Raw genomic sequence first — 23,735 nt, 5'->3', positions numbered from 1 at the left:
TAGATCAAGGCTGTATATCATCACCCTGCTTATTTAACTTATATGCAGAGTCAGTTCAGTTCAGTTCAATCATTCAGTCATGTTCAACTCTTTGTGACCCCATGGACTGAACCACACCAGGCTTCCTATCCATCACCAACTCCCAAGACTTGCTCAAACTCACGTCCATTCTTCACATCAGTTGACCAAAATATTGAAGCTTTAGCTTCATCATCAGTCCTTCCAATGAATATTCAGGACTGTTTTCCTTTAGGATTGACTGGTTTGATCTCCTTGCTGTCCATGGGACTCTCAAGAGTCTTCTCCAACACCATAGTTCAAAAGCATCAATTCTTTAGCACTCAGCTTTCTTTATGGTCCAAATCTCACACCCATACGTGACTACTGGAAAAACAATAGCTTTGACTAGATGGACCTTTGTCACTAACGTAAAGTCTCTTCTTTTTAATATGCTGTCTAGGTTGGTCATTGGAGAAGGCAATGGCACCCCACTCCAGTACTCTTGCCTGGAAAATCCCATGGATGGAGGAGCCTGGTAGGCTGCAGTCCATGGGGTCGAGAAGAGTCGGACATGACTGGGCTACTTCACTTTCAGGTTTCATTTTCATGCATTGGAGGAGGAAATGGCAACCCACTCCAGTGTTCTTGCCTGGAGAATCCCAGGGACAGTGGGGCTTGGTGGGCTGCCGTCTATGGGGTCGCACAGAGTCGGACACGACTGAAGCGACTTAGCAGCAGCAGTAGCAGTAGGTTGGTCATAGCTTTTCTCCCAAAGAGCAAGCATCTTTTAATTTCATGACTGCAGTCACCATCTGCAGTGACTTTGAAGCCCAAGAAAATAAAGTCTGTCACTGTTTCCATTGTTTCCCCATCTATTTGCCCTGAAGAGATGGGACTGGATGCCATGATCTTCATTTTTTAAATGTTGAGCTTTAAGCCAACTTTTTTACTCTCCTCTTTAATTTTCATCAAGAGGCTCTTACATCCTCTTCACTTTCTGCCATAAGGGTGGTGTCATCTGCATATCTGAGGATATTGATATTTCTCCCAGAAAGCTTGATTCCAGCTTGTGCTTCATCCAGTCTGGCATTTCACATGATCTACTCTGCATAGAAGTTAAATAAGCAAGGTGACAATATACAGCCTTGACCTACTCCTTTCCCAATTTAGAAACCAATCCATTGTTCCATGTCCTGTTCTAACTGTTGCTTCTTGACTTGCATACAGATTTCTCAGAAGGCAGGTATGGTGGTCTGGTATTCCCCTTTAAGAATATTCCAGTTTGTTGTGATCCACACAGTCAAAGGCTTTATTGTAGTCAATGAAGCTGAAGTACATATTTTTCTGGAATTTTCTTGCTTTTTCTATGATCCAACAGATGTTGGCAATTTGATCTCTGGTTCCTCTGCCTTTTCTAAATCCAGTTGAACATCTGGGAGTTCTTAGTTCATGTCCTCTTGAAGCCTAGCTTGGAGAATTTTGAGCATTACTTTGCTAGTGTGTGAGATGAGTGCAATTGTGTGATAGTTTGAACATTCTTTGGCATTGCCCTTGTTTGGGACTGGAATGAAAACAGACCTTTTCCAGTCCTGTGGCCACTGCTGAGTTTTCCAAATTTGCTGGCATATTGAGTGCAGCACTTTAATAGCATCATCTTTTAGGATTTGAAATAGCTCAGCTGGAATTCCATCACCTCCACTAGCTTTGTTTGTAGTGATGCTTGCTAAGGCCTGCTTGACTTCGCACTCCAAAATATCTGGCTCTAAGTAAGTGATCACTCCATTGTGGTTATCTGGGTCATTAAGATCTTTTTTGTATAGTTCTTCTGTGTATTCTTGCCCCTTCTTAATATCGTCTGCTTCTGTTAGGTCCATACCGTTTCTGTCCTTTATTGTGCCCATCTTTGCATGAAATATTTCCTTGGTATCTCTAATTTTCTTGAAGAGATCTCTAGTCTTGCCCATTCTATTGTTTTCCTCTTTCTTTGATCACTTAGAAAGGCTTTCTTATCTCTCCTTCCTTTTCTTTGGAACTCTGCATTCAGATGGATATATCTTTCCTTTTCTCCTTTGCCTTTTACTTCTCTTTTCTCACTATTTGTAAGGCCTCTTCAGACACCCATTTTGCCTTTTTGCATGTCTTCTTCTTGAAGATAGTTTTGTTCACCCCCTCCTGTACAGTGTTACAAACCTCCATCCATAGTTCTTCAGGCAATCTGTCAGATCTAATCCCTTGAATCTATTTGTCACTTTCACTATATAATCATAAGGGATTTGATTTAGGTCATATCTGAATAGTCTAGTGGTTTCCCCTACTTTCTTCAATATAAGTCTAAATTTTGCAATAAGGAGTTCATGATCTGAGCCACAGTCATCTCCCGGTCTTGTTTTTACTGACTGTATAGAGCTTCTCCATCTTTGGCTGCAAAGAATATATCAATCTGATTTTGGTATTGACTGTCTGGTGATGTCCATGTGTAGAGTCTTCTCTTGTATTGTTGGAAGAGGGTGTTTGCTGTGACCAGTGCGTTCTCTTGGCAAAACTGTTAGCCTTTGCCCTGCTTCATTTTGTACTCCAAGGCCAAACTTGTCTGTTACTCCAGGTATCTCTTGACTTCCTACTTTTGCATCCCAGTCCCCTATGGTGAAAAGGAAATCTTTTTTGGTGTTAGTTCTAGGTCTTGTAGGTCTTCATAGAACCATTCAACTTCAGTTTCTTCTGCATTAGTGGTTGGGGCATAGACTTGGATTACTGTGATATTGAATGGTTTGCCTTCTAAACAAACAGAAATCATTCTGAAAAACCTAGACAGCATATTAAAAGGCCAAGACATCACTTTGCCATCAAAGGTCCATATAATCAAAGCCATGGTTTTTCCAGTAGTCATGTATGGATGTGAGAGTTGGACCATAAAGAAGGCTGAGCACCAAAGAATTGATGCTTTTGAACTGTGGTGTTGGAGAAGACTCTTGAGGGTCCTTTGGACTGCAAGGAGATCAAACCAATCAATCCTAAAGGAAATCAACCCTGACTATTCATTGGAAGGACTGATGATGAAGCTGAAGCTCCAGTACTTTGGCCACCTGATGCAAACAGCTGACTCATTAGAAAAGACCCTGATGCTGGGAAAGATTGAAGGCAAAAGGAGAAGAGGGCAGGAGAGGAGGAGATGGTTGGATGGCATTACCTACCCGATGGACACGAATTTGAACCAACTCCAGGAAATAGGAAGGACAGAGAAGCCTGGTGTGCTGAAGTTCATGGGGTCACAAAGAGTTGAACATGACTTAGCAACTGAACAACATAGTGTCTATACATGTAATTATATATTTCTGTTACATTTATATATATATATATCATTATTATTATTATTATTACCCTGATACCAAAACCAAAGACAGCACAAAAAAGAAAAACTGCAGACCAATATCCTTTATAGTATAGATGTAAAAATTCTAAAGATACTGTTAATATCTAGAATACACAGCATCTAGGAAATATAAATAACTCTCAAACTCAATAACTAAAAATTTAAAAAGCAACAATCCAATTAAAAATAGAAAATATGCACAGACATTTCACCAAAATGAAGATACAGATGCAAATAAGCACATGAAAATAATTGTTCAACATTGCTAGCCATCAGGGAAATGTAAATTAAAATTACAATGAGATACCTTTTTAAAGCCATTCTGATATGTGTAGTGACAATACCACAGACTGGCACAGATGTGTGGAAAAACTGGTCATTCATGCATTGCTGGCATGAATATAAAACGGTACAGCCACTCTATAAACGGTAATTGCACTGACACATTTATAAAAGAGAAATAAAAACTTAGGTTACACATTATGTACACAAATGTTTATAGCAACTTTATTCATAATCCTCAAAACTAGAAACAACCCAATTGTCATCCTTCAGAGGTAAATGGTTATACAAATTATAGTACATCCATACCATGGAGTATGACTCAGCAATAACAAAGAATGAAGTACTGCTACACACAACAATCTGGATGAATTTCCAGAGAACTAAGCATAGTGAAAAACAGCTAGTTCCAAAATGTTACAGTGTGATTCCATTTATAATATTTTTGAGACGACAAAATTATAGAAAGGAAGAACAAACTAGTGATGGCCAGGGGATAAGGAAGGGATGAATGTGGGAGGAAGGTGGGTGTGATGGTTATGGTGATGGAAATGTTCTGCATCTTGACCACATCAATGTCAATATCTGCTTGTGATGTTATAGTACAGTTTCATGAAATGGTATCATTGATGGAAATGGGTAAAGGACACACAGGCTCTATTTCTAACAGCAAGTGAATCTACAGTTCTCAAGAATTTTAATTTTTTAAGAGAAAAATACAGTACATACTCAGTTCAGTTCAGTCGCTCAGTCATGTCCAGCTCTTTGTGACCCCATGGACTGTACCACACCAGGCCTCCCTGTCCATCACCAACTCCCAGAGTTTACTCAAACTCATGTCCACTGAGTCGATGATGCCATCCAACCATATCTGTTGTCCCCTTCTCCTCCCGCCTTCAATCTTTCCCAGCATCAGGGTCTTTTCAAACGAGTCAGTTCTTCACATCAGGTGGCCAAAGTGCTGGAGTTTCAGCTTCAACATCAGTCCTTCCAATGAACATTCAGGACTGATTTCCTTTAGGATGAACTGGTTAGATCTCCTTGCAATCCAAGGGACTCTCAAGAGTCTTCTCCAACACCACAGTTCAAAAGCATCCATTCTTCGGCACTCAGCTTTCTTTATAGTCCAACTCTCACATGCATACATGACTACTGGAAAAACCATAGCCTTGACTAGATAGACCTTTGTCGGCAAAGTAATGTCTCTGCTTTTTAATATGCTGTCCAGGTCCATATTCAGAGAAATTCAAAATGCAGATTAGAAAGACCCAATCTGGTTACTGATATACTGATATCAGTACCAAATTGGTACTGATATACCAATAGATGTATTCACTTATTTGGGGACTTGAACTATACTGACTACTTTTAATCACAGAAAAATATATGTTCCTTTTATTTTCCCCTATACATTTGCTTCAGGGCCACATGAGAAACTCTAGAGAATTTTATAGGGCTGGAAAGCTCACAGATGGCTCATTCTGGGTCAAGTCCTAAAGTAGTGATGGGATTGATTTCTTCTTGAAGACTGACTTGGAACAATGCATTCAGAGGCTGTCTCTGGTACTGTGTTACACAGAACTGTGAGACAACCTCTGTAACCAAACTAGAACACTGTGGTTGATTAGCACATCTATCATGGGCAAGAGGTACAGGAGCAGCAATACATGTGATGGTAAATACAGAGATTTACCATCTCTGTTCACTACAAGAAGTTCTTTCAAAACAACCTCACAAATTTCAAGAGACACTTTGCTAGTAAAATTCTCTGTGTAAAGGTTCTTAGAAACCTATTCTCTGTCACAGCCACGTATTATGTTTTAAATAGAGTAACTTTTACACAGTTTTCTTTCACTTATCAGTCCAACAAATTTTACATGTGAATAAAACCTACAGAAAAAATTGTTACGTGAAATCCAAAATAACATCATTATGGAATATATAAGGTAGAAACAAAAAAGACTAGACAGGACTGAGAATCAGATTAGTAGTAAGAAAGCTTAAAAAATCATGATTTATGAAACATGTAAAATATCATGTATGAAACGAGTTGCCAGTCCAGGTTCGATGCACGATACTGGATGCTTGGGGCTAATGCACTGGGACGACCCAGAGGGATGGTATGGGGAGGGAGGAGGGAGGAGGGTTCAGGGTCGGGAACACATGTATACCTGTGGCGGATTCATTTTGATATTTGGCAAAACTAATACAATTATGTAAAGTTTAAAAATAAAATCAAATTTAAAAAAAAAAAGGAAAGATATGAAATCAAATAATGGTTATGACAAAGCAAGTGATCCAGCATAAAGAGTTGGTATCCCCGAAATGGACAAAGAAAGCATTCAAATATAGTATTGCAAAAGATTGCTTAAGAAAAATTAAAATCTACAAATCAGGAAGAGGCACAATGCTTCAGGAAAAGAACGATACAGAATGAATGACTGAGACATAGACTCCAAGTACAGAAAAAGAATTTTTCAGACAATCAGGCAAAGGGAGTCACCTACAAAAATGAATGCACATGTTTCTGTGAGCGGTGGGGAGTTGAAGAAATCAGGCAGCTCTCAGGTTTCTCCATGGCGGTGTCTAATGCCACAATCATTAGATTAGAGTGATGGCTATGAAGCTACAAGGGAATGAAAACATGACCTAAGATTTTTTTTTAATTATGTATTTATATTTTGGTTGCACTGGGCCTTCATTCCTGCACGTGGGCTTTCTTTAGTTGTGCCAAGTGGGAGCTATTCTTCCTTGCACTTCATGGGCTTCTCATTGTGGTAACTTTTTTTGCAGAGCACAGGCTCTAGACACACGGCTTCAGTAGCCGTAGCACACGGGCTCCAGAGCACAGGCTCAGTGATGGTGGCGCAGACTTAGTTGGTCTGCAGCATGTGGGGTCTTCCGGGACCAGGGATCAAATCCATGCCCCATGCATTGGCGGTGGACTCCTATCCACTGTACCATCAAGGAAGTCCATGACCTAAGATTTTAATACTCAGACAAGTTGTCCTTCAAGTATAAAAGAATAAAGAACCTCAGGCATAAATAACCCCCAAATAGAACACCTATGAGTCATCTGTGAAAAAGTTGCTTAACAACACAATGCAGCTGCTGCTGCTGCTAAGTCGCTTCAGTCGTGTCCGACTCGGTGCGACCCCGTAGACGGCAGCCCACCAGGCTCCCCTGTCCCTGGGATTCTCCAGGCAAGAACACTGGAGTGGGTTGCCATTTCCTTCTCCAATGCATGAAAGTGAAAAGTGAAAGTGAAGTCGCTCTGTCATGTCCGACTCTTCGCGACCCCATGGGCTGCAGCCTACCAGGCTCCTCTGTCCACGGGATTTTCCAGGCAACAGTACTGGAGTGGATTGCTATTGCCTTCTCCAATAAAATGCAGCTAATCAAAGACAAATCAAAAGAGATTTCACATATAGAAAAGACTGATGAGCATTTATTTAATCAGTTGAAATATACAACTAAGCAAAAACACCTGTGGAGAATAATTATTCCAGGAGAGAACATAAATGTTAAACCTTGACATTAAAAAGTTTCATATTTGAAAGTTGCCAAGAGAGTAAAAAAAGTTCCCATCACAAGAAAAAAAAAGTACTTAGGCTGACAGTTAACTAGACTTATTGTAGTAGTTATTTCACAATGTATAAGTAGGAAATCATGTTGTACAACTGAAACTAATAATATTATATGTCAATTATACCTCAATTTTTAAAGTGACATGGACAATAAGGGGCAAGTAAAAAATGAAGAATGCTAATTTCTGCAGGTTTCATAGCAACAAGTAAGCAATACAATATTTTTTTTTCGAAGTTTTAAAGACTCTTCTGGCCTTCTGGCATTTCTTTCTTTAAAACCATAATAGAAATCTTTCAAAAAATAAAATACTTTGTGGTAGACAATCATATAAATATTTCAACAGCTTCAGTTTCACTTTAGGTTTCTTCATTTTTCTAAGATCAAGTAAAATTAAATTCAAATATATAACAAATAGTTCATGTAGTATAGTTTTCTTGTTAAATTGTCTGTATATTAATTCTTACATTTATATGTATATTAAGAATGACTGGAAAGATGGGCATCATTGAATGTTAACAATGGTAATTTCTGGATGGTGGGAGGGATTTTTATTTCCTTGGTATTTGTATTTCCTGCTTCACTTGAATTCTTCATAATGAGAGCACTCTTTTATAGCACTCATAAAATGTCATAACTAAGGCTACTAAGAGGCTTAGTAACAAACCAAACATTTTAAAGGGAATTTTGTATTTTAAAATGTAATTTTCAAAGATGCTCTAATTGACCTTATGAAACAGAAGAGTTATGGCAGATAAAAGAGTAAACCACATATATTGTGAGGATCACTCTTCCCTAAATGAAGGTCTACTTTTTTTTTAAATGGCTAATGAAAAACAAGAACTTTTAAAACTTTCTTGCAACAGACTCAACTAGGAAGGTATTAAAAACACAGCACATTTATTTAAACTGTTACTTTTGATAATTCATTGACTCTTATGACAGGTCAGTATCTTCATTCTATTACCTTATAGGGTACATTCATTAGTGTTACATAAAATTTCAAGTAAAATTAAACAATTAAAAGTACAGTTAAGAACATAGTCGATCTGCATGAGAGGATTCACCATCATGTACCCTAGTCCCTAATGCAGTTATTTTTTCTGTTTCCTGGGCCTCTCCAGCTTAGACTCATTTTCATTTCAGAGAATATAAAAGTGGCTCCACTGAGCTCTCGCCCATGAGGGCCCAGCCGCTGCATATCAGCGTGTGTTGACCCAGTGGTACCTGTCCACCCGGTGCCCGGCAGCAAGCCTGTGACCTTTAGGGGTCTTATGCAATGCATGATAAGCATTTCCTAGGAGGCCCATCCGGCCATCCCTCATATTCTTTTTTCGGGGAATTTGGAACCAAGATTGAAAGGGCTGTTTCAAGTTTTCAACCTGGGGAGAAAATAAAAAGGACCATGATGATTTTCTAATCATCTAATAAGCCAGCTTTAAGGATTAACTATAAATGCATAACTCATAGGTATTAAAACTTTTAAAAGCATAGCAAATACAAACATATAGAAATCAAGTTAATTATCATCTTTGGAAAATTGACTTGATGGAGGTTATGAAATAAGTCACTTCATGTCTTTTAACAAAATTCTTTACTCCAACTAAAACTTTTAAAAACACATTTATTCAAATTAGTATATATTCTGTATTCTCACCTATCCAACCCCCACCTCACTCAATCCAAAACTGTTTAATCACAATCTCTGGGGCTGAGGTGTAGAAACACCCATCTTAAACATTCCAGATGGCCAGTACAAATGTTTTGCAGACCACACTTTGGAAGGACATTGCTCTGAAAGAATATAGCTGACTACAGATCTGATCCTTAGATGAAGATGATCTTTCTAAGGATCAGAATAGAATTAAGGGCAAATATTTCACTACATCATTTAAAACTTTTATATAGAGAGAGGCTTCCAACCTAGCTCAGTAGGTAAAGAATTTGCCTGCAACGCAGGAGACCCTGGTTCAATTCCTGGCTTGGGAAGATTCCCTAGAGAAGGGATAGGCTAACCACTTCAGTATTCCTGGACTTCCCTTGTAGCTTAGCTGGTAAAGAATCCACCTGCAATGCAGGAGACCTGGGTTCGATCCCTGGGTTGGGAAGATCCCCTGGAGAAGGGAAAGGCTACCCACTCCAGTATTCTGGCCTGGATAATTCCATGGACTATGGAGTTGCAAAGAGCCAGACACAACTGAAAGACTTTCACTTTCATATGTAGAACTAAATGCTATGCTATGCTAAGTCACTTCAGTCGTGTCCAACTCTGTGTGACCCCATAAACGGCAGCCCACCAGGCTCCCCGTCCCTGGGATTCTCCAGGCAAGAACACTGGAGTGGGTTGCCATTTCCTTCTCCAGTGCATGAAAGTGAAAAGTCAAAGTGAAGTAGCTCAGCCATGTCCGATTTCTAGCGACCCCATGGACTGCAGCCTACCAGGCTCCTCCGTCCTGGGATTTTCCAGGCAAGATTACTGGAGTGGGGTGCCATTGCCTTCTTCGATAGAACTAAATACAAACAATATATATAATTTAGAAAACTAAACAAGCTAGGGGAAAAAAAATTGCCAGTAATATGACCAGGGGTTAGAGGGGTTGAACCTGTGTCTCTTATGTCCCCTGCATTAGCACTTTCTTATGTCTCCTTAATTAGCAGTTGGGTTCTTTACCACTAGCGCCAGCTGGGAAGCCCCAAAAATATTCCTAACCCTTGAAAAGCCTATAACAACACATTAGGGCCTCAAATGATAAATGGGTGAAGAAAAAATTCATTAGATAGATAGTACCTACAACATTTAGGTACATGGAGTTTTTGTTTTAATGTTTAATTTAATTAGTAATATAATCAATATTATAATAGTCAAAGCTATGTTTTTTTTCATGTAGTCATGTATGGATGTGAGAGCTGGACAATAAAAACAACTGAGCGCCAAAGAATTGATGCCTTCAAATGGTGGTGCTGGAGAAGACTCTTGAGAGTCCCTTGGACTGCGGGGAGATCCAACCAGTCAATCCTAAAGGAAATCAACCCTGAATATTCACTGGAAGGACAGATGCTGAAGCTAAAGCTCCAATACTTTGGCCACCTAATGCAAAGAACTGACTCATTGGAAAAGACCCTGATGCTGGGAAAGATTGAAGACAGGAGGAGAAGGGGACAACAGAAGATGAGATGGTTGGATGGCATCACCGACTCAATAGACATGAGTTTGACCAAACTCAGGGAGATACTGAAGGACAGGGAAGGTTGGCATGCTGCAGTCCATGGGGTTGCAAAGAATCAGACGCGACTGAGCGACAGAACAACATAATTAATAAAATGCTATTGTTCAAGGAGAATATCCAGTCTTAGGGAAAATGATAAAACAAACACTTTCACATAGAGTTGGTGAGACTACAAATAAAGACATCTTTTTAGAAAGTACTTTGCCATGGGTTAACTTGTAAAATGCTCATACTCAATGACCTAATAATTCCATGTCTGAGAACCAAATCAAGAAACAACTTAAGATTCAGACATCTCTGTAAAAATTAGCTTTTTTAATACCACAACAATGTGAAAGCAACCTAGATGTCTGCCAATAATTTGTTAGCTAAATAAACTATAAGGGAGGGAAGCAAGCGGTTTAAAGTGTTAAATAGTTAAATTGCTTTAACATGTCCATACATAAGTGGTTAAGAAAACAAATTACATACAAAGTGTCAGAGATTCTCCCTAAATCAGTGTTTTTTCAACTGTAAGTTGTCACCATTAGTGGGTCATAAAATCAATTTAAATGGTTGATATTAATTTAATTTATCAAAGATTTGAGGCATTGTGCCTAGTAAGGATAAGTATGTCATGAAACCTATTTCCAATATATAGATATGCATATCCTCCTATGATCATGATTGTGACTTAAAAAATAAAAAATGTTTGTTGTGTTTTTTTTTTTTTTGAAAACTGCTCTGGTGGTGGAGTCACAGCTCTTTGATCATCACTTAATATTCCAAATGTTCTACAGGTGGTATGTTATTTTCCGTTGTCAAAAACTACTAATTTTAATATCTAATTCTGAAAGAATTTAGGTGAAAGGAAATTTGTGTTGTGTTGTGCTTAGTTGCTCAGTCATGTCTGACACTTTGCAACCTATGACTATAGCCCGCCAGGCTCCTCTGTCCGTGGGGATTCTCCAGGCAAGAATTCTGGAGTGGGTTGCCATGCCCTCCTCCAGGGTATCCTCCCAACCCAGGGACTGAAACCAGGTCTCCTTCATTGCAGGCAGATCCTTTACCGTCTGAGCCACGAGTGAAGCCCGAAAGAAAATTTACATATGTTCAAATACTATACAGAGAAATTCGACTAGAAAAGATGGTGTATATCCTGAGCACTCAGCCAAGTTGAGGAAATAAAAAGAGAGAAGGAAGAAAAAAATAGAAAAGTTTTGCCAGAATATCATTATTGTGATTTAAATCTTCATAATTTGTTTTTCCGTGTTTTCCAATTATTTGTTTCTTTGCTTTTACAGTGAGCCTACTCTTTTTAGAATTAAAATTGAAAAAAAAAAAAAGTGGGCTTCCCTGGTGGCTCAGGGATGAAGAATCTGTCTGCAGTGCAGGAGACACCCATATGATCCCTGGTCTAAGATCCCAGGTGCCTGGGGGCAGCTAAGCCCCGGCACCACAACTACTGAGCCTGTGCTCTAGAGCCTGGGAGCCGCAACTACGGAGCCCATGTGCTGCAACTACTGAAGCCCGAACACTCGAGACTGTGCTCCAAAACAAGAGGAGTCACCGCAACGAGAAGCCCGCACACCACTCCCAGCACTAGAGAAAAACCTTCGAGGCAACAAAGACCCGACACAAATAAATAAATACAATTATATTTTAAAAAGAAGGAAAAACTACAGAGGAGAAATGCAAACACTTTACCTGATAAATACTTTTTGGATTGCTGACTTTAGGAATTATCTGAGGTTCTTTGTTACAACTTTCTTCATCAGAGGAAGTGCCGGAGGAGTAGTCTAATGTGGCTCTATTAACAGCATCACTGATTTGTTGGGATAATTCCCATTCCTCCCATCTGCCTTTGAAAGAAGCAATTGTAAATGGATGATTTTTCTCACCATACCTAAGAAAAAAAGGAAAATAATGCATTCATTAGGGACTCAAATTCTCACAGGTTTTTATTTCTAATCTTTTCTGGAAACAGCTCAGTAACTTACAAGAAGAGTTACTTGAAAACAACAACAACAAATTGTGAGAATTAGGCCAAGATGGTAGAGTAGCAAGACCCTGAGCTTACCTTCTCTCATGAGCACACCAAGGCTACAACTATTTAGACAGCAGTTATTGATGAGAGACTGAAATCTAGCAGAAAAGATCTTCTACAATTAACGTGATAAAGAAGGAACCACAAAGAGACAGGTAAGAGGAGTGGAGTACAGTCCAGACGCGTACCTGCAGGTGGGCAACACACAAACAGGGGGATAATGACAGCAGCTCCCCCAAAGAGCATTCAGTGGGTGGGCCCCACATCACACTCCCCAGGCCAGAGCGCCGACCCCAGGAAGACGAGCCCCCAGAATGTTTGGCTTTGAAGGCCAGGGCCTTACTTTCTGGAGAGCCAGATGGCTGTGGGAAACAGAGACACCACTCTCAAAAGGCCCGCACAAAATTTCACATGCTCTGGGACCCAGGGCAGAGGCAGCAGTTTGAAAGGAACCTGTGTCAGACCCACCTGCTGATCTTGGAGAGCCTCCCGCAGAAGCAGGAGGCTGTGGAGCTCACCCTGGGGCCACAGAAACTGGCAGCGGCCATTCCGAGGCGCTTGTGCCACCATACGAACACTGGTGCTGGCGAGGGCCGCTTTGAAGTCCTCCCTCTAGCTGACTAGATCTAGGACCCAGACCCGCCACTAGCCCATCAGCACCAGTGCTGAGCCTCAGCCCAAACACCTGGCCAGGTGGGGAAACAGTCCCACTTACTGTCAGGCATAATGCCCGAAGACACGAGCCCATAGCGGCCCCAGAATACTACACTGTCCACCAGAGGGCGCAGCACCCGGCCCCACACACCAGGGCACCAGCACTAGCCCCAGGACCCCCAGGGCCCTGCAAGCAGAGACCTAGGACCCAGCTCTGCCTACCAGTGTTCTGGAACCAACCTCAAGAACTTCTGACCCCTGGGCCCACCTGACAATGAACCAGCACTAACCTGAGGGCCAAGTTCACACGCCAGTGGCCATCAAGACCTCTGGGCCCTGGCCTCACCCACCAATGGGCAGACACCAGCTCTAGGACCACCACAGGCCCACAGCCTACCATGACAGGACCAAGCGCACCCACCAGCAGGCTAACACCAGCTCCAGGATCTCCTGGGCCCAGGCCCCACCCTGGCTCTGAGACACCTTGGATCCCTCAGTCAGCCAATCAGATATCTACCCCACCCACCAATGGGCCAAATCAAGCTCTGGAACACCCTGGACCCTGTAGCTGGCTATCTCAGGGTGCTGCCCCACCCACCAGCAGACCTGCAGCAGCTAAATCCAGGACCCCCAGGGTCCTGCACCCAGAAATCTCAAGACATAGCTCCACCCACCAAATGAGCTAGCACTAGCCCCAGGGCACCCTGGGACCCTGGGCCCCCATCCCCACCTCCTAAACCCCCATCAACAGCCTGCCACCAGTTCTGAGTCCCTTGTAGCAAGAGAACTCAGGCCCTGGTTCTGCCTGACAGTAGGTCAGCACCAGCCCTAGGATCTGGCTACACTCCAGATGGTGGGCACCAGCCCCAGGATCCCTTGGGCCTTAATCCTGCCCACCAGCAGGTGGACACCATTTCTGGCATACCTTGGGACCCTCATCCAGCAGCCCCAAGACACAATCCCACCCCCAGTGGGCTAACACTAGCTTTGTGACCCCCAGGCCCTGCAGCCCGAGATCCCACGACACAACTCTGCCCGCCAGTGAGCCAACACTAAGCCCCAGCCCCCTCTCAACCATCCCCCACCCACCAGCAGGCCAATACCAGCTCTAGGACATCTTGAGCCCCCTCAGCCAGCCACTGTGGGATCCAGCCTTACTCACCAATGAGCCAGCACCAGCTGTGGGACACTCCAGAACCCACAACCAGTTGTATGAGAAAGCAACCCCACCCACCAGCAGGCTGACATTAAGATTAGAAACCTCAGCCCTGCACCTCCACCACCTCCACGCCAGCCCCAGAGCCCAGCTCCGCCCACCAGTGAGCCAGCACTAGCCCCGGGAGCCCCTCCTCGGGTTCCACAGACAACTGCCTCAACCCAGCCCTGCAAACCACCAGCTGGCAGCCTCCATACAAGGCAGGCAACCAACCAGACCAGGGGCCAACCACACCTACCAGACCACCCACAGTCGTCATCCCACCACAGCATAAGGGCCCACATAGGGGGCACCCCTAGAGCATACAGCGTTGGTGACCAGAGCAGAGAGCACTGCTGGAATGCCCTGGATGTCTCCTACAAAAGGCTACTTCTCCAAAGTCAGGAAATACTACCAACCAACCAGGTACATAGAAATAAAAACAAATTAGGCCACAAATGAGGGAACAAAGAAACATGTTCCAAATGAAGGAACAGGATAAAACCCCAGAAGGTAAGTGGAAAAAGGCAATCTACCCAATAAAAAGTTTAAGGTAAAGATCATAAGGATAAACAAAGAACTTGGGACAAGAATGGAGGAAAATAGTGAGCAGTTGAGAGAAGAATGGAGGAAAATAGTGGAAAGTTGAGTTAGAAGATATACAGAAGAATCAAACTGAGCAGGAGAATACAGTAACTGAAATGAAAATACACTAGAGGGACTCAACAGTAGGTTGGGTGATACAGAGGAACAGATCAGTAAGCTGAAAGACAGAGTAATAGAAATCACTGAACCTGAACAAAAAAAAAGGAATAAAAAGAAATTAGGATACTTTAAGAGATCTCTGGAACACCACCAAGCACACTAACATTTGCATTAGAGAAGAAAAGGGTCAGAGAACATATTTGAAGACATAATAGCTGAAAACTTCCCTACCTGGGAGACGAAACAGACATCCAGGTCCAGGAAGCATAGCGAGTCTCAAATAGAATCAACCCAAGGAGGACCACACCAAGATCCATTGTTATTAAAATGGAAAAGACAGAAAATATTAAAAGCAAGGGAAACACAACAAGTTGCATGTCAGGGAATCCCCGTAAGGCTATCAGCAGACTTTTCAGCAGAAACTGCAGGCCAGAAGAGTATCATGTAATATATTTAAAGTGATGAAATGGAGAAATTATGGCCAAGAATACACCGCATGGCAAAGTTTACTATCAGATTTGAAAAAGAGATCAAAAGTTTTACCGACAAGCAAAAGCTGAAAGAGTTCAGCACCACCAAACCAGTTTTGCAAGAAATGTTAAAAGGGATTCTCTAAGTGAAAAAGGAAAACCACAACTAGAAACATGAAAATTACAAAAGGAAAAAGCTTATTGGTTAAAGGAAAATATACACTAAAAGCAGCAAGATGAACCACATACAAACCTAATAGGAAGACTAAAAGACAAAAGTAGTAAAATTGCCTAGACCTGCAGTAAGTAAGTAAAGGATACATGAAACAATTAGATGTAAAATATGATGTCAAAAACAGTCAGCATAGAGAGGAGGAGTAAAAGTGAAGGATTGTTAAAATGCATTTAAAATTAATGAGATCAGCAACTTAAATAATCACATTTATACACACACACACTTTTTTAAAAAGCAATGGAATTCCAGAAAAACATCTACTTCTGTTTCATTGACTATGCTAAAGTCTTTGTGTGGATCACAACAAACTGTGGAATATTCTTAAAGAGATGGGAATACCAGACCAACTTACCTGTATCCTGAGAAACCTGTTGCAGGTCAAGAAGCAACAGTTAGAACCTTACATGGAACAACTGACTGGTTCAAAATTGGGAAAGGAGTATGACAAGGCTGTATATTGTCACCCTGTTTATTTAAATTATATGCAGGGTACATCATGTGAAATGCTGGGCTGGATGAGTTACAAGCTGGAATCAAGATTGCTGGGAGAAATATCAATAACCTCAGATATGCAGATGATACCACCCTAACAGCAGAAAGTGAAGAGGATCTAGAGAGGCTCTTGATGAGGGTGAGGAGGAGAGTGAAAAAGCTGGCTTAAAATTCAACATTAAAAAACAAAGAGTATGGCATCTGGTCCCATCACTTCATGGCATATAGAAGGGGAAAAAGTGGGAGCAGTGATGGATTTTCTCTTCTTGGGTTCCAAAATCACTGCAGATGGTGACTGTAGCCATGAAAACAGAAGATGCTTGCTTCTTGGAAGCAATCCTATGCTAAGTCACTTCAGTCGTGTCCAACTCTGTGCAACCCCATAGATGGCAGCCCACTAGGCTCCCCCGTCCCTGGGATTCTCCAGGCAAGAACACTGGAGTGGGTTGCCATTTCCTTCTCCAATGCATGAAAGTGAAAAGTGAAAGTGAAGTTGCTCAGTCGTGTCCGACTCTTAGCGACCCCATGGACGGTAGCCTACCAGGCTCCTCTGTCCATGGGATTTTCCAAGCAAGATTACTGGAGTGGGGTGCCATTGCCTTCTCTGTCTTGGAAGCAAGGCTAAGACAAATCTAAACAGCATATTAAAAATCAAAGACATCACTTTGCCAACAAAGTTCTGTATAATCAAATCTATGGTTTTTCCAGTAGTCATGTATGGATGTGAGAGCTGGACCATAGGAAGGCTGAGCACCAAAGAATTGATGCTTTTGAACTGTGGTGTTGGAGAAGACTCTTTGAGAATCCCTTGGACACCAAGGAGATCAAACTAGTCAATCCTAAAGGAAACCAATCCTGACTATTCATTGGAAGGACTGATGATGAAGCTGAAGCTCCAATACTTTTTGGCCACCTGATGCAAACAGCCGACTCATTGGAAAATACTCTGATGCTGGGAAAAATTGAAAACTAAAGGAGAAGAGGGTGGCAGAGGATGAGATGGTTGGATAGCAGCACCAAATCACAAACATGAACTTGGGCAAATTCCAGGAGATAGTGAGGGAAACAAGGAGGCCTGGTTTGCAGCAGTCCATAGGGTCACAAAGAAACAGACACGACTCAGAGACTAAACAACAAAAATACATATAAAATACATATTGCTATATAAAACCTCATGGTAACCAGAAATCAAAATATATCATAGATACACACACAAAAAGAGAATGAAGTGTAAACATCATCCAACATAATTTGAAGATAGTTAAATAACAAGGAAAGAGAGCAAAAGAACAAAATGAATTACAAAAACACCAAAACAATTGATAAAATGACTGTAAGTACATACCAATCAATAATTACTTTGAATGTAACAGGAGTAAGTATTCTAAAGACAGAATGAAGATACAAAAATAATACCCAAATATATGCTATCTATAAGAAACTCACTTTAGATCTAAAGACATATAGACTGAAAGTGAGAGGATATAAAGAAATATACCATGTAAATAGAAATGAAAAGAAAGCCACGGTGGCAATATTTACACCAGAAAAAGTAGACTCTAAGACAAAGTAGACTTTAAACAAAGATTGTAACAACAGACAAAGGAGGACATTATGTAATGATCAAGGATCAATCCAAGAAACTGTAACAATTATAAATATATATGCACCCAACATAGGAGTATCTAAATATGTAAGCTAATATTAACAGAGATAAAGGGAGAAATTGACAGTAACACAATAATAGTAGGAGACTTTAACACCCCACTTTATCAATGAACAGATCATACAGACAGAAAAATCAAGAAAGAAACACTAGCCTTAACTGACATAATAGACCAAATGGACTTAATAGATACCTACAGGCCTTCCATCCAAAAGCCACAGAATATATATTCAAGCGCATGTGGAACATTCTCTGGGACAGACCACATGCTAGGCCACAAATCAGTTCTCAGTACATTTAAGAAGATTGAAATCATATTGAGCATCTCTTCTGATCACAATGCTATGAAACTAGAAGTTGCTATAAGAAAACTGCAAAAAACACAAATACATGAAGGCTAAACAATATACTTCTAAACAACCAATGGATCACTGAAGAAATCAAAGAGAAAATTCAAAAAATACCTATAGACAAATGAAAACAAAAACACAATGATCCAAAAATCTATGTGATGCAGCAAAAGTAGTCCTAAGGGAGAAATTTATAGTGATACAAGCCTGCCTCAGAAAATAGGAAAAATCTCAAGCAACATAACCTTACACCTAAAGGAACTTTAAGAAAAACAAAGCCCAAAGTTAGTAGAAGGAAAGAAATATAAATATCAGAACAGAAATGAAACAGAAACAAAAACAGTTTTTAAAAAAAAATGAAACTAAGAGCTGGTTCCTTGAAAAAATAAATAAAATTGATAAACCTTTAGCCAAATTCATCAACAGAAAAGAAGACAGCCTAAATCTATAAAATCAGAAATAAAAAGTGAGCAACAGTACCAAATTACAAAGATTGTAAAGAGAGATTACCATGACTATAGTAATCTATATGCAAATAAAACGGACAACCTAGAAGAAACAAATTCATAGAAACGTACAGTCTCCCAATACTGAACCAGAAGGAAATAGAAAATATGAACAGATCAATTACAAGTAATGAAATTGAATCACTAATGCAAAAAAATACTCCCAAGAAACAAAATTCCAGAACCAGACAGCTTTACAGGTGAGTTCTAACAAACATTTAGAGAAGAGTGAACATCTATTCTTCTCAAATTATTTCCAAAAATTTTCAGAGGAAGGAACACTTCCAAACTCATTTTATGAGGCCACATCACCCTGATACTAAAATCAGACAAAGATATCACAGGAAAAAAATCACAGGGTCAGTATCATTGAAGGAAAGTTATGACCAACCTAGATAGCTATAAGAAAACTGCAAAAAACACAAATACATGAAGGCTAAACAATATACTTCTATTAAAACAATATACTTCATATTAAAAAGCAGAGATATTACTTTGCCAACAAAGATCCATCTAGTCAAGGCTATGGTTTTTCCAGTGGTCATGTATGGATGTGAGAATTGGACTGTGAAGAAAGCTGAGCATCGAAGAATTGATGCTTTTGAACTGTGGTGTTGGAGAAGACTCTTGAGAGTCCCTTGGACTGCAAGGAGATCCAACCAGTCCATCCTGAAGGAGACCAGTCCTGGGTGTTCATTGAAAGGACTGATGCTGAGGCTGAAACTCCAATACTTTGGCCACCTCATGTGAAGAGCTGACTCATTGGAAAAGACTCTGATGCTGGGAGGGATTGGGGGCAGGAGGAGAAGGGGACGACAGAGGATGAGATGACTGGATGGCGTCACCGACTCGATGGACATGAGTTTGGGTGAACTCCGGGAGTTGGTGATGGACAGGGAGGCCTGGCATGCTGCAATTCAAGGGGTTGCAAAGAGTCAGACATGACTGAGTGACTGAACTGATCTTTGATGAACAGAGATGCAAATCAAAGAAAGAATAGAGAGCCCAGAAATAAACCCATGAATCTATGGCTAATTAATCTATAACAAGGAGGCATGAATATCCAATAGGGAAAAGAGAGTCTTCAATAAGCGGTGCTGGGAAAATACAGCAGCTACTTGTAAAGAATGAAATTAGAAGGAGTTTCTCATGCTATTACAGAAATAAACTCAAAATGGATCATAAACCTATATGTAAGACTGCAAACCATAAAAACTCTTCAGAACATAGCATAGGCAGAACTCTGATATAAATTGTAGCAATATTTTCTGGATGTCTCCTAAGGCAAAGAAAACAAAAACAAATTAATGTTAAAAGCTTTTGCACAGCAATGGAAACCATTAACAAAAAGATTACCTACTGAATGGAAGAAAATATTTGCAAGTATAACTGATAAGGGGTTACTATCCACAATATATAGACAGCTCATACAACTTAATATCAAAATTTTTTCATTTCAAATTTTAATTCAAAATTGATTTCAAATTTTAATATCAAAAAAATTTAATTTCCAACCTAAAAATGGATCTGAATAGACATTTTTCCAAATAAGACATACAAATAGCTCACAGGCACATAAAGAGATGCTCAATATTTTATATTATTTAAAGAAATGCAAATCAAAACAATGAGACATTACCTCACACTTGTCAGAATGGCTATCATTAAAATGTCTACAAGTATCAAATGTTAGTGAGAACATGGAGAAAAAGGACCCCTTGTACACTATTGGTGGGAATATAAATTGGTGCAGCCACTATGGAATATGGAGATTCCTCAAACTAAAAGTAGGATTACCATATGATCCAGCAACTCAACTCCTGGGTATATATCCAGAAAAAATAAAATCATTAATTTGAAAAGATACATGTACCCCAGTATTCAGAGAAGCACTATTTACAATAGCCAAGACTTGGAAGTAACACAAATGTCCATCAATAGATGAATGGATAAAGATGTGGTATATGTATGTACACACTAGAGTACTACTCAGCCATAAAAAAGAATGAAATTCTGCCATTTGCAGCAACATGGATAGACCCAGAGAATATTGTGGTTAGTGAAATAAATCAGAGAAAAGTCAAATATTGCATGATGTTATTTATAGGTAGAATCTAAAAAAATAAAATATATGTATATAGCAAAAAAACTGACTAAACAGATAAGAAAACTATTGGTTACCAGTAGAAAAGAGGGAAGTGAGAAGGGGCAAGGTAGGGGTAGGTACAGACTACTATGTATAAAATATAAGAATATATTGTACAACACAGGGAATATAGCCAAGGTTTTACAATAACTTTAAATGGGGGTATAATCTGTAAAAAAAAAAAAAAAAAACTTTGAATTACTATGATGTATACCTGAAACTAATATAATTTTGTAAATCAAATATAGCTTAAGAAAACAAATTGAAATGGCTTGTCAGCAAAGCAAATTGAGAGACATTATGACCTTCTGCTACTATACTGTCATAATTGGTGGAGGTCAAGGATTCTATAAAAGCTTTCTAGGAATTAGCTAAGGAAAAGACAAACTTTTTTTGATTCAACTAATGGACTGATTTGCTGGTGACAGATAATTCCTCTTTCCCCTTGATACTGCCTAAAATGCTTGGACTTTATGCAATTGGAAATAGGATGCCATGTTTAACGTCAAATTTCAAATACTATGGAAAAATCTTTGTGCTTCCCACCCCATCCACCCTAAAATGAAGTCTGTGTTGTCTGATATAGCTTGCATCTAGTCTTAATGGGCTTGTGCTCTCACTGCTAATCCAGGGATTGGTAGCATCACCTTTCACAAAGATGCATAGACTAAATAACCTAAGGTTCCCAAGGGTCACAGACCACACAAACTGGCTCCAATAAGATTACTCACCGGCAGCACACTTCAAAGGGGTCTACCCATATGGTCATCTCCTTTGGAAGTCCCAGGTGAGAAAAATCCACGTTACTTTCAGCACAAGCCCTTTCTAGAATAGGATCTTTATTCTGATTATTGTTTATCCTGATACACCTTTAGAAACAAGAAAAGGGAAACGACGTGGTGATAGTTGGAGAATCATGCAGCTGGCAAGGGTCTCCAATACACACAGCTCCCACCTCACTCCCGTCTTCCCTCAACTCCTTCACCACCCCTCAGAAGTTCTACAGTAAGAGTGAAATATCAAATTTTTACACAATATGGATTCCATTACTAAATCACACAATTAGTTCACCAAATGTGCTCACTCATGTTCAACTCTTTGCGGCTCCATGGATTGTAGCCACCATGCTCCTCTGTTCATGGGATTTCCCAGGCAAGAATACTGGAGTGGGTTGACATTTCCTACTCCAGGGGATCTTCCTGACCCAGGGATCAAACCCTCATCTCTTGTGTCTCCTGCACTGGCAGGTGGATTCTTTACCACTAGAGCCACCTGGGAAGACTAAAGGTTCTCTGTATATCCTTCACAGTAAACACAAGTTAGAAACTGTTTAATCCACCTCGCACAAGGAGGTTTGCTCTATAGTTTTCAAATTGTGCTATAATCTACTACTCTCCTTTTTTCAAGCCCAAGTTCAAACAAATAAATTTTCATTATTTATAGGCGGCCAACAGTCACTGCAGGCGGTAGCTGCTGGCTTGTTACTGCCCTCTGCTATGCCTACCGCATCCTAGCTCTCACCTGAAGGCTTGCCCTTTAGAAGGGTGATCAGAGTGCCAGTGACTTCTGTATGTTTCAAACAAGATTGTCATCAGCTTTTCTGCAAAGTCTTCTATTTGCTCTTTATTCAGTTTATCATGTTTTTTCACTAATCTTGTCACAAAGAAGACTGTTGTTGCTATTTCATCTCTCATGATTCAAGAAGAGCCTACAAGGAGGTCTGAAACCGTTGAAAGGAAGCAAGAAGAAATTAAACAGAAACAAGGGTCTAACTTACTATCAACATGTAATTACCATTTGGAAATTTTATATATGTACCTTAAATTTAAAACAGAAGTCACTTGCTAATCCTTAATGAACTTAAAAAAGCACATCAATAGTATCAACAAAACAGCCAAGCAAACCAATTCCTCAACTAACCTTTAATGATTCTCAAAGAAAAAAAAATTTTAAATACTGTAATATACTTAACAAATGATTATGCAAATTAAATGTTTTTAAAGTCCAGATCCAGGAGAGTAAGTTACACCAAGCACTACTGTTTGAAAACATAGTTACAAAGAGCAAAAACATTTCAGGATATAGTCGTCCCTAAAATTGTGGCTCTCAGGTTGCACATTCAAAAGTTAAGATTAATCAAATATATATTATTATACTTGCCAGCAAAAGATCTTTAGCCCAACAGGAAGGGGGCCAGAGTCAGAAGCCTCTCTCACCACACCTGGTTTGTCAGTTCCAGGCTGCAGTTTATATAAACCTGGGTCCCGAGGCCGGATAGGTTTTTTGCCTTACACAGGTGCTGCCCTTTAGGATAATTGACAGCTCTTTCCAGGTCCCCATCAAATTGCTCCTTGGCATATGTAGAGGATATTCGTTATGTAAAGTGTTTAAAGATTTTCAACGTGGATTTCTATCTTCTGTTTTGCTATTTAAGTCCTATCTTTTATGACATAAATAAGAATCAATCCTTCTCCTTCCAAATCCTAAGAGCCTACATTCCAGTATTTTTGTCTCTCATTTTATCTCTCAAAACTGTCAACATATTAAAGCATTTTGTCTTGGATCTTTTCTAAAATTAAACACAACTTTCTTTGAACAGTCATTGTGTTGACTCCACATATTTTTCACTGTAAAATAAATGGAAAAGACCTCAAAGTATATCTAGTCTTACTAGTTCTCAAAGGGTAGGTCACTGATCACCTGATTTGGATCCACTGAGCTGCTTGTTAAAAATGCAGATTCCAGGACTTTATCCCAGATCCACTGAATCAATACCTCTAAAGGCAGGTCTGGGAATCAATATTTAACAAGTTCCCCTGGATGATT

General features: G+C 40.1%; 1 protein-coding gene across 1 annotated transcript; it reads right to left on the bottom strand.

Moving 5' to 3' along the window:
* Positions 1-8,118: 8,118 nt before the first annotated feature.
* BTG4 (BTG anti-proliferation factor 4) lies at positions 8,119-23,214 on the bottom strand. The gene is made up of 5 exons (XM_044929764.1): positions 23,070-23,214; positions 22,431-22,629; positions 21,641-21,778; positions 12,151-12,349; positions 8,119-8,619 (listed from the first exon to the last, which is right to left on the bottom strand). Exons 2-5 carry the CDS (start codon positions 22,601-22,603, stop codon positions 8,440-8,442), a joined length of 690 nt encoding a protein of 229 aa, XP_044785699.1. The 5' UTR covers positions 22,604-22,629; positions 23,070-23,214; the 3' UTR covers positions 8,119-8,439.
* Positions 23,215-23,735: the final 521 nt, after the last annotated feature.

Source organism: Bubalus bubalis, chromosome 16 (genome assembly GCF_019923935.1).
Source record: "Bubalus bubalis isolate 160015118507 breed Murrah chromosome 16, NDDB_SH_1, whole genome shotgun sequence".
Lineage (NCBI taxonomy): Eukaryota > Metazoa > Chordata > Mammalia > Artiodactyla > Bovidae > Bubalus > Bubalus bubalis.
Note: the sequence above shows the minus strand (reverse complement) of the source record. Positions and strands in the feature narration are given on the sequence as shown.